Source organism: Nelumbo lutea, chromosome 3 (genome assembly GCF_056320005.1).
Source record: "Nelumbo lutea isolate HS-2025 chromosome 3, American lotus-T2T, whole genome shotgun sequence".
Classification (NCBI taxonomy): Eukaryota; Viridiplantae; Streptophyta; class Magnoliopsida; order Proteales; family Nelumbonaceae; genus Nelumbo; species Nelumbo lutea.
The window spans coordinates 65,603,830-65,617,605 of record NC_142686.1 but is presented as its reverse complement, the minus strand read 5'-3'; the positions used below and the strand labels follow the sequence as shown (position 1 = coordinate 65,617,605).

General features: G+C 38.6%; 1 protein-coding gene across 1 annotated transcript; it reads right to left on the bottom strand.

The window, feature by feature from the left end:
• Window positions 1-2,483: 2,483 nt before the first annotated feature.
• On the bottom strand, window positions 2,484-6,648 carry LOC148865363 (receptor-like kinase TMK4). The gene is made up of 2 exons (XM_088981402.1): window positions 4,164-6,648; window positions 2,484-3,396 (listed from the first exon to the last, which is right to left on the bottom strand). The coding sequence occupies exons 1-2, from the start codon at window positions 6,424-6,426 to the stop codon at window positions 2,873-2,875; spliced, it is 2,787 nt and encodes a 928-aa protein (XP_088837528.1). The 5' UTR covers window positions 6,427-6,648; the 3' UTR covers window positions 2,484-2,872.
• Between the last annotated feature and the right edge of the window lie 7,128 nt (window positions 6,649-13,776).

Here is a 13,776-nt window from a genome sequence, read left to right as displayed (position 1 = left end):
GGAAATTTGTTCGGCAGTATGAAGGAGGAAGGAGATAATAAGACCCAAAAGTTGCCCTTATCAACCATAATCCCTAAGTTTAATCCTTTTAAGTCATATTTAAAAATTATAAAAATTAATTCAAATTTAATAATAATAATATTATTATTATTATTTTTTAATTGAAAGTCTAATTAAATTAGTAATGTTATAAATAAATTAATAAAAAATAGTAATCTTATAAAATTAAATTTTCTATGATAAATTTATTAATTTTAAAACTAATTTTTATTAATCTAAATACTATTTAATATAATTACATAAGTAATGCTTTATAGTGGGCCTATAAATTAACCTGGCCCATGACCACACCTAATTAAGAATGTCGTAGGGCTTTTTCGACTTCATTTTCTTTTAAAAATCGTCCATTCATAATAAAATTAAAACATAGGAGAATAAGATGTCAACCCAATAATCCATAAACCAATTTCTAATTTAAATTAACGGCTCTTGAGTTTACAAAATGTGTCACAGAATATACAATTGAAAGACTAGAGCATAGGTTAGGTTAGTATCAGATTGAAGCCTATAGGGTTAGACGGGTTGGCATGGGTTTGACTCAACTCTAACCCAACCCTTTCATGCTTCCACTCAAACCCAACCCAACCCAACCTTAACCTGATCATGTAGGGTGCGTCAAAGTCGAATTTACATTTAATTTAACCCATTAACATCTTATACGAGATTAGCCACTTTCACTACGATTTCAATGTGGATTGTAACCAAAACATCTAAACATAACTCAAAAATAAAATCCTTAATATTTGTAACAAGATTCGTTCATTTTACGGGTCCCACGGATCCCAATTAGTATAGCTTTAGTCAATTCGGGCCTAAAAGCAACAAAATTGTTACTTTTTTCCCAGCTGATTTTTCGTAGAATCCACTAATTACGGGTTTTGGGGACAAGATTTGGAGCCATGGAATGGCGGTGCTCCGTGTTCGGGGGTGTTCCGCGTTCGAATCTTGAAAAGTCTTAACGAGAAGCCGGATATCAGTGGAGAGAGAGAGAGAGCGGAGTCTATGGGAAAAAGATAGAGAAGCCCCCCGGTTGCCTTTATATATTTTCTCTTCGGAGATTGTTCTAGAATTTTCGATCGGTTTGCCACATCAGCGTAGGTGGTCACAATTGTCAGCCATTCATCTACATGTTATATCCCTGACTTGGCCTGAATTGTTGTTTCGTGACCCGAGTTAAACCAAGTCGGTTCGTCTTGGATTCAAGATGGGTTTGAACGCTTGTTTGTGCCCTTACATAAGTTGCAAAAACACATGAATTAGTTGATTATTCTATTAATCAATTAATTTTTAACTATGTATTTAGTTCTGTTGACGCTTATTGAAAAAAAGGCTGTCACATCAGCGTTTTAGTGTTTATTGCATATAAAGTAAAATGAAATAACTGTTTAATTTCACTGTTTATTAAATAAACGGTAAAAAATTAAAACATTTTGATTTTTGTACATAAAATATTTGGGAAAATGTCATTCTTATTTTCTATTTTCCAACACCCCAGTGTTTCTTGAAATCAAATGATGATGTATCACATTTTAATGGGTATTAATTTGAAGTCAAGAATAAAAAACATTTAAAATATAATCCAACCGAACAATAAAAAGAGAAAACGCTTAAAGTAAAAAAATATAAATAAACCTTTAAAAGTAAAAAACACAAATGACGGTACATGCTTCACCCAGAAAACTGAACCTTTTCCATGGTTTCCCTTTCATATTTTTCCACAATTAATACTTTGAAATGGGCCCAAAAAAGAAAAGACAACTAGAGAAAAGTAGATAACCCTAAATTGGAGTTGACAAAGACGTGTAGCACACGCCCATCTTTGATAATGCAGTTAACACAAATGGGCCATACTTCCACGCACCATATGTCATAACCTAAACATGTAATTATTGACTAGCTTATCATATCATATTATATTTTATATTAATATGTTTGACTCCAGAACCTTCTAAAATCATCCTGAGGATGGTATTATTCTAAATATCCTGTCAATGTTCAACAGTTCTTCCCTGAGAATCCAAACCATCAATTCATGCATTTAGAGACCAACGGAAAAGGACTAATAAATACCACATGAGCATCACTACTGGTCCAAATTAAAATAAAGCTCTTTTTTCCACCACCTCCACCTTAACAGGCGCCTTTAATTGCTCTTCTTGCCATGTGAAAACTTACAGCTTCAACCCCACCAGGACATATATCTAAATATTCAATATTAGATAGGAAAGGAACACAATTTCCTCTCTGCCAGCTTATGTCCACCCTATCCTGATGAAAAGTTTCAAAATATTATTGTTTTTTTCTACTCCACTGTCTGCATATACATCTTTCTGAAAAAGAGAATATGGTGAGTAATTTTACACAGCCTGCAAAATCATTAAAACATATCAAAGGCAATAAATATCAGCCTACCAACCACATCGTTTTAGAAACAGAACAAATAAATACTCCTGGGCAACACTAATTTATGATCCAAATGGTCAGGTGACCAGTAAAAATGAATATGGTACAAAACTTTCTATTACTTGTAACTCCAACCTATCCACCACTAATACCACCAAACACTCCCCCCAGCTCTTTCAGTACCATCAATACAATCTGTTAAATTTACACAAAAGAATCCAAACCAGGGAAACAGATAACTCTTATGTCCAAGTAATTAACAAAATAAAAATCAGAAGAACTAACAAGAAGGAATATCAATGTCAACTAATAAAAAACCTCAACAAGAGAGATGCGTGTTCTTCACTGGCCTAATAGCATGGAAACCTGTCTTTTTCTCATCTCTTCAGAATTTTGTTTTTACCTCTGTTCATCGGCAATCTGTTGACTTGAATGTGTCTGCAAATCCTGTAGGTTTTGTAGGTATGCTGGCTTGACTGTTACTTAAGTTTATCGTTTGGCTAAAGTCAGCCATTGTTGATGTGCCTTCATCAGATTGCCATCTCTGTAGAGCTTGAGGTAAAGTCAAATGAAGGTCAATGCCATAACTTTCTTCTTCTTCTTGGGAAGAAGGTTTCCACTGCTCTACAAGAGGACCCAAGACATTAACTGCATGGCCCATGTCTGGCCTCTGAACAGGCTCACGAGCTGTGCAATGACCTGCAAGCTCAGCCACCTTGCAGATGTTAACAAAGGTCTCCTCGTCAGGATCAAGGGTGGTGTCAATAGCTTTCCTGATGTTATCCTTGTTGATCAGAACCCTACGAAACCATGTGACCAGATGAGATCTCTCCTCTGGCACAGTTTCATCAAGTGCTCTTCTACCAGTAATTATCTCCATCAAGACCACACCAAATGCATAAACATCAACTTTAGTCGTCACCCTTCCAGTAGCTGCATGGAAACAAATAACAAGTGTTCAATGTAAGGAACTCCTAAATAATATTATTACATGGACTGTTGAAAACTCAGGAGCCAAGAAAAAGAAAAAGAAAAAGAGAGAAAATCAGCAGCCATAATTATATCATACACCTGAACCATAAGAATATAAAAACAAAAATGATTGGGAACTGACTGAGAATTTGAGATTTCAGAAATTTCATTGCAAGGATGACAGTATAGTAAAATTACCACTATGAACAAATTTGGAAGAAAGTGTTTCATCACAGAGAAATGAAAAGGGCAATTTGGGTCAAATAAACTGAACAGTATTGCAACATATAGAAATAAATAGTCTAAAAATAATGGATTTCCAAAAGAACATGTTGACGAGTCTTTTGAGAGGAAAAGCATTGAAAGTCTACTTATTAAATCAAATCAAGTTGAAGAAACCATGATTCTACTTGTTGCAGAAAAAATTAGGACAATTCCATCCAAGCATATATGCAAGGTGTTATGGACTGAACTTTAGGAAGCAAAGATAACTTGTAAATTCTATTAAAACTGAAAATGTCAGACATGGTATACAAACTCGCAGCACTTGGGTTAGTCTGCATCAAAGAAAAGCCATTGAAGAAATTAATCTATGCCATGTCCAGGATTACTTCTAAGTTCTCTCCTAAGGATGAAATATCAGAGGAGAATGGTTAATACAAAATGCAAAGCAGATAATGTTAATTGACCAATTAAAAAGGCAGATAAATAGAAAATATGAACCTTACCTGCATACTCAGGTGCAAGATATCCAAATGTCCCTGCCAACCGCGTCTCAACAGAATACTTCCCATCAGGGGCATTCTTTACCAAACCAAAATCAGCAACCTTAGCCCTCATGCTATCCCCAAGAAGAATATTTGAAGGCTTTAAATCCCTGTGGATGAAACTTTGTTGTGCCAAGCTGTGGAGGTACTCCACCCCTCTGGCCACATCTAGTGCTATTGTGACCCTTTGTTTCCATGTGAGAGGAAGATATCCATGCTCGTTCCATTCAAACAAATGCTGGCCCAATGTCCCCTGAGGCATGTACTCATATACCAAAAGCCTTTCATTGCCATTGATACAGAAACCTAGAAGGGCAACCAAATGTCTATGCCTTACTTTTGTAAGAACTCCAATTTCCGCCTTAAACTCATTCATCCCCTTTGTACCCATTACAGTAGACTCCATCCGCTTAACAGCAATCTGCGTACCATCATGGAGTATTCCCTTATAAACAACTCCAAACCCTCCTCTTCCCAATATGTTTTCTTCACTGAAATTATTTGTAACCAGTCGAAGGACCTGTATTGGAATGACAACATTACCACCTTCAAAGAATTGGATTTCACTAGTATCTCTGCTACTCTGGCTGTGAAGTTCGCTAGCCACTCCAAACCCATTCATACCAATCACGCCATTTTTCACAACCTCCTTCCCATTTGAAGAAGGGCCTTGAACCCGGCTAAATTTCTGATGTTTCTTCTTGGTACAACATTTGTAGAAGACAAATAACACAACACATAAGAAAATCACAACTGCAATAACTGTACCAGCAATCATACCGGGCGAGACAGAATTTGTCTTTGGGCTATCAGATGGACTTCCACCGGGTGAATTAGCACCTGATGAGGAGCCCGAATTTCCTCCACTTCCACTTCCCGAGGATGAATCGATTCCAAGCAAGGGATTACCCGATGTTTTCAGTGTCACAGATTGTGGGAAATCTGGTATTTTTCCTGTAAGGTTGTTGTTTGTAACATCAAGAGTCTGGAGCTGAGTCAATCCTGTTAATGCACTCGGTATTGGACCGGTAAGATTATTGTCATTCAGGTACAGGTTCTTCAATGAAGTAAGGTTCGCAATGGCGGATGAGATCGTCCCTGATAAATGCTGCTTCCCAAGGTTAATTACAGAGACATTTTTACCCTGGCAAGTGACAAAGCTCCAACCTTGACATGCATCATTACCGTCCCAAGCATCCGACAGACTGACGGGGTACCCAAAGGCGCCAGCCAGAGCAAGCAATGCTGTCACCTGACGATCACAAGGGCCGGGCTTTTGATTACAGAAATTATTGGTAGTACCAACAACAACATTGACATTGGATTTGAACTGTGGGTATGGACCCTGCAACTTGTTATTCTGTAATGTCACATTTAGCAAGTTGGGAAGTGACATCAATGTCTCAGGAACGGTCCCAGTGAACTGATTGTCTCGGAGCTGAAGATCAAAGAGAGAAGTGCACTTAGAAAGATCTGGGATCGGACCGGAAAACTTGTTCGCATGTAGCCAAACCTGGGAGAGCTGAGCCATTGTTCCAAGCACATCAATGGTTCCAGATAACCCATCTGCCTGATTGTTGAGCCAGAGGTTCTGGACATCGGAACCGTTGAGAGAAAGCGGCAGAGACCCCGTCAGGTTATTATAAGAAAGCCTGACAGACTGCAGATTCGGAAGCGAACCAAAAATGTCCGGTATCGTGCCCATTACATTGGATTTGCTAGCGTAAAGCGTAACTAAACTCGCAGATTTCCCCAGATCTAAGGGTATAGGCCATGGTGCAAGGTTTGAGTTCTCGCTGATGCTAAGTATCTGTAAGTTATCGAGCCCAGTGAGGAACGAGTCCGGAACAGAGGTGAAGTTGTTAGAATCAAGATAAACTTCTTGCAGATTTGTGAGATTGGCGAGAGAAGGCAAGGGGCCCGAGATGTGGTTGTTTTGGAGAGCTAGGATTTTGAGCTGGGTGAGTTGATTGAGATCTGAAGGAAGAGTACCTGTGAGCGACTTGGAGGCAAGGCTGATAGCGGTGATTCGCTCGTTGGCGTCGCAGTTAACCCCCGTCCATTTGCAGGGGTCGTTACCTGACCAATCTGATGGGGTCGGAGAAAGAGAAGCGGCGAGCTTGTTCATGATGGCAGCATCATCGGCGACGGCGAGAGAGAAAAAATTGAAGACCCACAAGAGAAGAATCGACCGACCAGAAATGGGTTTTTTCCGTTCCCCCATTGCGGCAAGATGAGAGAGAGAGGGGGGAGAGGGAGAGAAGAAGGTGAAGAAGGAAGAGTAGGTTAGCTGTTTCTGCCGGATTTGAGAACTCGGTTGTCTTTGTGAGGGGGCACGATGGGGACGGGTCTTCTCTTCTGACACTACTCGTTAGAGAAACGCGTGGTTTGTTTCAGCTGTAATGGAAGACCACCGGATGGAAGTTTTCATTTGTTTTGATAGCAACGAAGCGATCTCTTTCCTTTTCATTTGTAGAAGTGTTAATTATAAATGATTAAGGAAAGGTTGGGTAATTAAGGAAGTGATTAGTATTAATTCATAAGAGATAAGGACTTCATTTAAATATTTTGATACGCTGAGGTGGACTGGAGTGGGTTCCACTTCATCCGTGTTCCGTTTGGGAGTGATTAAGGAAGTGTTTGGTGTTAATTGAGAAGAGATCAGGGTTAATGACTCGTTTTATTGGTCAAGTAAAGTGTGTTATTGTATTCCACCCATTTGGGAGCTGTATCAACCATTGATCTTAGTTGGCTCTTATTGTCAGCATCTAGCGGTAGGTTACTAGGTTAGGTATATTGAAGGAGAATGAGAATCCATTCAGTCCAGCAACAACATACATCAAGATATCAGGGATTTGGGGCCCATGTTGCATCTTTGTCTGGGTGGCCCACTTGGGCCCAATTGGGAGGAAGCTTGGCAACTGGCAACAGAGCTTCGTGGGCCACGAGACAAAAGGTAGGGCTATTTGGGCTCAGCAGGCCCGGAACCAGTATTGTTCAGATTCAGACCGGACCGGATGGTTGAATCAATCATAATAATTTGGTGACGTTTCTGGGTGCCGGTTTTTTTGACGGCTTGAACGGTCTAACCATCTGATTATTAAAACCATGACCCTGTCCCTGTGAGGTTTTCTGTTTGCTCAGTCTCACTCACAGCATTGACCAACTAACTTCCGGAATTTGTTCGTCTCCTTGGAATGTTCTATGTCAATCATCACCATAAATCAAAGGAAATTGTTCTGGCTATAGTACCGAAAAGGTATGATACCTAAAAGACTGACAACCAATCAACCATATGTGGATGGGAAAATAATGAAAGACATGCTATAGGAAGAGTTTTTATCAATCAAAATTTACTTTGAATTTTGATAAATGACACCTAATTAGCTACTACCTTTATGGTTTCAGTTGATTGATAAGACATTCTTGGATATCATATTTTTTCCATTATTGTAGTGAACCCTTTGCGGATTTGCCCACCCGTGAACCCAATAGCTGCGATGGTGACGGTGTCAACTGGCTCAATTGATATGGATACCTGTTTTTCAGGTATGATACTTTTCCTGTATCATAGAGGTTGCCTAAGATTCTATATATTGATAAGACCCTGACCCAACAGGGAATAAGGTCACGACTACAACTTGATCTGAGTAGGCCCAATTAACCATGTATTGGGCCCATCCTATCCACAGATTCGCTGGGCATGGGATGATAGGATGGGACGGGTTAAAATCTGGGCCTAAACTCAGTTTGGGCTACAAGATGGATCTTGGACCAGCCCAATCTTAATGCATAGACATGTATGCTTACTAACATGTTTCTCCATCAAATAAAGTTATGTAAATGATAAGCAATGTAGCGTTTACTTGCAATTCCGAATATAGGATGAGTTAAATCTGCATTTTTCTGTTTATTCTGGTCAAAATCAGAGGATCTGATCTTAAAGGCTCAGTTTGGGAAGAGTACTGCTTGTTGCTAGCACGCCCCTATTAAGGTTAGGGCGCTCCGTCTTTTTCCAAGAATTCATGAGCCGCTCGGTAAAAGCCTTCCATTTCCGTCAAATGACCCGGCCTCCCATGTCTCTTCCACCGTCCGGCTCCCTTTCCTTCCTACGCTATGCTCCCTCGGCTCGCCGTACCACGCTTCGTGCCTGCGGCGTTTTCGCCAGACGGTCTTTGCTAGTAGTGCCAAATGCAAATACGTATGATGCAAAATCTTGTATACCATCTTTCCTTATGGCTCAGTTTGGAAGGAGTATAAATGTAAATATGTAAATTGCAAAATTATGTATTTTATATTATTTTGCATATATTTGCACTGTATATGTATTTACACTCTTTAGTTCAGTTTGGAAGGAATATAAATGCAAATATGTAGAATGCAAAATCTTATATTTTATATTATTTTTTATGTATTTACATTATACATATTTGTCTTTGTACTCTTTCCAAACTGAGACTATGGTGCAAATACAAGGTTTAGTTGGAAGAGTACAAATACAAATATGTACAGTAGAAAACCTTGTAAATTTTATTTCTAAACCTAGCAAGATAGAATTATCTGTCTCCAAGGTGAAGGTACAATCTGAATTTCTTGTAATAGCTCTCACTTTGTATTCAAACGTGTACATGTCAGCACCTAATTTTTGTTTAGCCCTCTATCTGAACCCCAATTCACCTTCGAACATCAATTAAACCATGCCAAACCCCACCTCATACCCTAAGTTCCCAAAAATACCCCCTCTTCCAAAAGTTACCAAAATCCCCTTACCCAAATTCCCAAAAGACCCCTCCTTCCAAAAATGACCAAAATACCCTTGACCAGGTTATCCGAATTATCCCTTGGATCAATTTCTAAATTACTAAGGTTCAAAGTATCGAAAACGCAAGGTGTATCGGAAAGACAATTTTAAGAGACGTATCAGGATGTGCTTTAAATACATATGGATACGAACGAAAAATCAAGATACGCATAAATATGGTAAAATTTTCAAATAAATCTTAAAAAATATGTTACTAACTACATTTACAAATTTTATATGATTGTAAATAAGTCATTTAAATGTAAAAAAACATAATTTAATGGTTTATATAAAGTGTGACATATCGGGGCATAATTAGTAACTGTTGAAAAAATGATGGAATAATTAAAATGTAAAAAAAACAAAAAAGAAAAAACTAAAATGTCAATGTCAATTTTCAAAAACCAATATAATTAATCTTAATATTTATTAGCATATAAATTTTAATAATTAATTCTAGCATTTATTAATAAAAACTTGTCACTCTTTAAGAAAGGTGAAAATTTACTTAAAATTAAAAATACATATAATCATAGCAAACAAATATGTGTGGCTCATTGCAAACTTGTGGTTGTTAAAACTTACAATTAAGTAAACAAGGTTTAAATCTTGCTATACACTAACAAAACTAAATTAATGATAGGGGATCATTAATTAAAGGAATTAATGAGAGAATTTTAATTAGGCTCTAAAATTCAAATTTAAATTTAAACTTGTCTTGGAGTAATTGACTAATTAATGAAAGAGAAATTAAACTTAAATAAACTACATTAATGAGAGATTCAGTATTAAATATGGATTAGCGAATAACGATACTTTTCGTTCTGTACAAAAAGAAACAGAATGAATGATTTATATATGTCCTACGTATCGGCCAATACGTTGCGATATTTTAAACCTTGCAAATTACTCCTGTCCTAATTCCTAAAATACCCCTCCCTCCAAAATTGCCAAAATACTTCTTGACTAGATTACTAGAATTATCGTCGCACCAAATTCCTAAAATACCCCATTCACCAAATTCCCAAATTACCCCTCATTCCCAAATCACCAAAATGCCCTTGACCATATTACCCAAAATACCCCCTGACTAAATTACCAAAAATTACCCTCTAACCAAATTACCAAAATGATCCTTTTTTTCCAAACTCCCAAATTACCAAATTGCCCTTCACTCATCAAATTCCCAAATCACTCCTTCCAAATTACCTAAAATACCCCTTACCCAAATATAACCCTAAATGCACCCTTTCAAACCCTAATTGTCGAGTTAACCAAATAGACCCATGTACCTTCAAGATTTTTTTGAAACCTCCCTCTCTCATAGGCACCATGCACCCATCCCAAGGAGGGGGTAGAGGATAACGGGGTCGAAGGGGGAAGTTAGAAAGGGAGAGGCTCTCGGTGCTTTCCTTTCTATGGAGATGCCGAATTGAGAATTAAGAGAGAGAGAGAACTGAGAAAGTCTAAGAGAAAGAGAGAGAGAGAGAGAGCATAAGAAGGGGAGGGCTCTGGTGGTTTCCCTTTGAAAGACTATGATGGGAGTAGAGAGACTCTCACGTAAAGACTAGGGTCTCTCAGTTCAGGTGAGAGAAGAGACGATTAGAGAGAGAAAGAGGGATTGTACTAAAGGGAGGTTTTCATTGTCTTCAACCTGGCGGCAAACACAGAGTGTGACGAAGGGTAGTGAGCTCGGATTTCCCAAACTGCACTTCAAGCCTCTCTCTTGCCGCTATAGCAAGTTGTAGCTGAAGGGAAGGGATATCCATCATATGGATGGCCAAACCATGTAGGGTGGCTAGGCGAAATTTCAAAAATTTTCTTTCTCCCTTTCGGGAATCCTATTCCCTGATTTAGAAAAACTGCATTTTTCAAGGTTCATTCTTGAAACAAACCGGACGAGATCTAAAACCAAGATTAAGGGAGGATTATACCTGATATGGAATCCACGCAAGTAGCTCCCAATGTAGGTAGGTGTTTACGCCCAAAGAGGTCACCAAATCCCACATCCACTGAAGATGACACAGCTTAGGATGAGGTAGGATCAGCAAAGCAAGTCTTCAGCAAGAATTGCAATCCTTCGGCAAGGTTCACATAGGGGATGTGAGCACAACTTCAGATTTGATTCTTCTAGCAAGAATAAGAATCAAGAACCTTTCTTGATCAATCCAAGAATGGAGATCGAATTGGGTAGGGTGACAAGAACAGAGAGAAGATTTGGGATTTGCAAAAAGTGTTTAACAGAAGGAATTCTCCTTCTATTTATAACTTCTCTGGATCAACTTCTTAATCCTATCAAGAAAGGGTTCTTTGATCCAAACCTTTATCTGGATCAGAACTCTTAAGTGGATAAGACATATCTTATCCTCTTGTTGATCTAGAAGAAGATTTGATATCAAATTCGCCCATAATTAATTAATCTAATTAGCCCAGTTCAAATTACGCTTTAGGCCCATTAAGTCATCAAGCTCACTTCCCCTTTAATTTGCTGGTTAGCTTGTTTCTCTTTGTATGGCGTGGGACCCTAACATTGATCTCCACAAAAACCATATGGGTTCAATCTAGCCTCTATTACAAGGCCTAGCCGAATTCAATGTTGAAGATAGTGAACCCCTGAGCCCATTAATATGGGCTCTTAACAAGCCCAACATTTATACTAAATGACCCTTGGGTCCAGCCACCTTATAAAGGCCCAAGGACTATGGACTTAATTGAGATTAGCCCATCAGGTAGAAGCCCTAAATGATCTTACACTTAACCTCTTAGCCCATAATGATCAAACACTGCTCGATAAGAGAGGACCTCTTCCTCGGCTATAAGGTACAATATTGCACTCTCTGCTCACATGGATCCCAGGAATTAAAACCTTTTGCAAACATTTTGTAAAACCATAATATATATGTATATCTCTATATAAATATATTTTGCAAAACAAATCTCAACAAGTTTGAAATCAACTGCCAACAATTTAGGTTTCCATCAGAGAGAGTGCATTCTTCGATCATTTACTTTGTCAGACAAAGGGGCTGATTTTGTCACTATGATCACCCATTCAGGTGAATTCTTAGACTGCCCCAACATACCCAGGTTTTGAACCCCGCTAAGAATCTCACTGATTGACATATCAAAGATAGCCCAGTCCAACACCAAGTGCAATACCATAGTTGAGTCTTGGGGCGATGTATAACTTTCAGTTTTGCCCATCTGTCTCCAAGGGCTAGAGCATAACTAGAAAGTGGTCTGGTTCAGGGTTTCAAACAAACCCACACTACACATGGTTTAGGTCTCACCCTGGTAGATGAGACAAGCCAACCCAATTGACTTGGAAACACATTAGTGTCAACCTTGGCAGGATAAACCTCCCTAGGTCAATCCAACGACTGTGAAGATTCTAAACTAACATGAGTCTCATAAGTGTCCAATTTAAGGGTATTACACAGAAACACACCATAGATAACATGAACCAATTATGTACTTTATTCATTTACAATAAATATCAAAATGTTCATCAATCTGATTGGAGCTAAGGGCATACACTATCTAACAGCTCCCACTTGCACTTAGTTTCAATCGGGTACAAGCCAGAGTCTCATACTTTCTACATGTTTCTTAAACACTTTTTGTGTGAGTGGCTTAGTCAATGGGTCTGTCATATTCTCCGTTGATGCTACCTTTTGAATCTAGATGTCCCTCTATTAACAATCTCCCACAATACGTGATACTTCCTCTCGATGTGCTTCGACTTCGAATGGGCTTGTGGCTCCTTAGCCTAAATAATGGCTCCAATGTTGTCATACGATAGTGGAATGGGTGATGTGCCGGATGGAACAAATCCTAATTTTTGAATGAACTTTTTTATCCAAACGGCTTCCTTGGCAGTGTCACTTGCAGCAATGTACTCGGCCTCGGTTGTGGAATCTGTAGTAGACCCCTTTTTGCTACTTTTCTAGCTAACTACACAGGATCTCATCGTGAAAATGTAATCAGATGTAGACTTTCTATCATCTGGGTTTGACTGGAAGTTGGCATTAGTATACCCTAGGATCTATAATGAACTACCATCAAATACCAAACAAAACTCTTTTGTCATTTGAAGGTATTTGAGTATGTTTTTCACAGTTGTTCAATGCTCTTGTCTTGGGTTTGACTGGTATCTATTTACCACACTCACTGCCTGAGCAATGTTTGGCCAAGTGCACAAAATGACATACATGATGCTCCCTACAGCTGATGCATGGGAAACCTCTCTCATGCCCTTAACCTCCTAGGGAGTCTTAGGAGACATACCCTTGGAGAGAGTGACTTCGTGCCTGAAAGGAATATTTTCTTTCTTAGAGTTCTCCATGCTATATCTCTTAACAGTTTTGTCAATGTAAGTAGACTGGGATAACCCTATTATCCTCTTTGATCTATCTCTATAGAGTCAAAGTCCTAGGATGTAGGAGGCTTCTCCAAGATCTTTCATGGAAAATTGCTGTGAAAGCCACACTTTCACCATAGTTAACATTCTTACATAATTCCCAATGAGTAGAATGTCATCTACATAAAGAACCAAGAACGTAACCTTATCTCCCACTATCTTCCTATAAACACAGGGCTCATTCGGATTCTGCTCAAAGTTAAACTGTTTGATAGTAGTGTTAGACCGGATGTTTCAGCTCCTAGAAGCTTGCTTAAGTCCATATATGGATTGGTTAAGTTTACACACCATGTGTTCCTGACCTATAGCAATGAATCTTTGCGGTTGCTACATGTAGATATGTTCAGGAGTGC

Coding starts and splice junctions, on each gene's coding strand:
- LOC148865363 (XM_088981402.1), bottom strand. CDS start 6,426: ATGGGGGAACGGAAAAAACCCATTTCTGGTCGGTCGATTCTTCTCTTG. Junction 3,397..4,163: donor TCTTGCACCTGAGTATGCAG/GTAAGGTTCATA, acceptor GTTTCCATGCAG/CTACTGGAAGGGTGACGACT.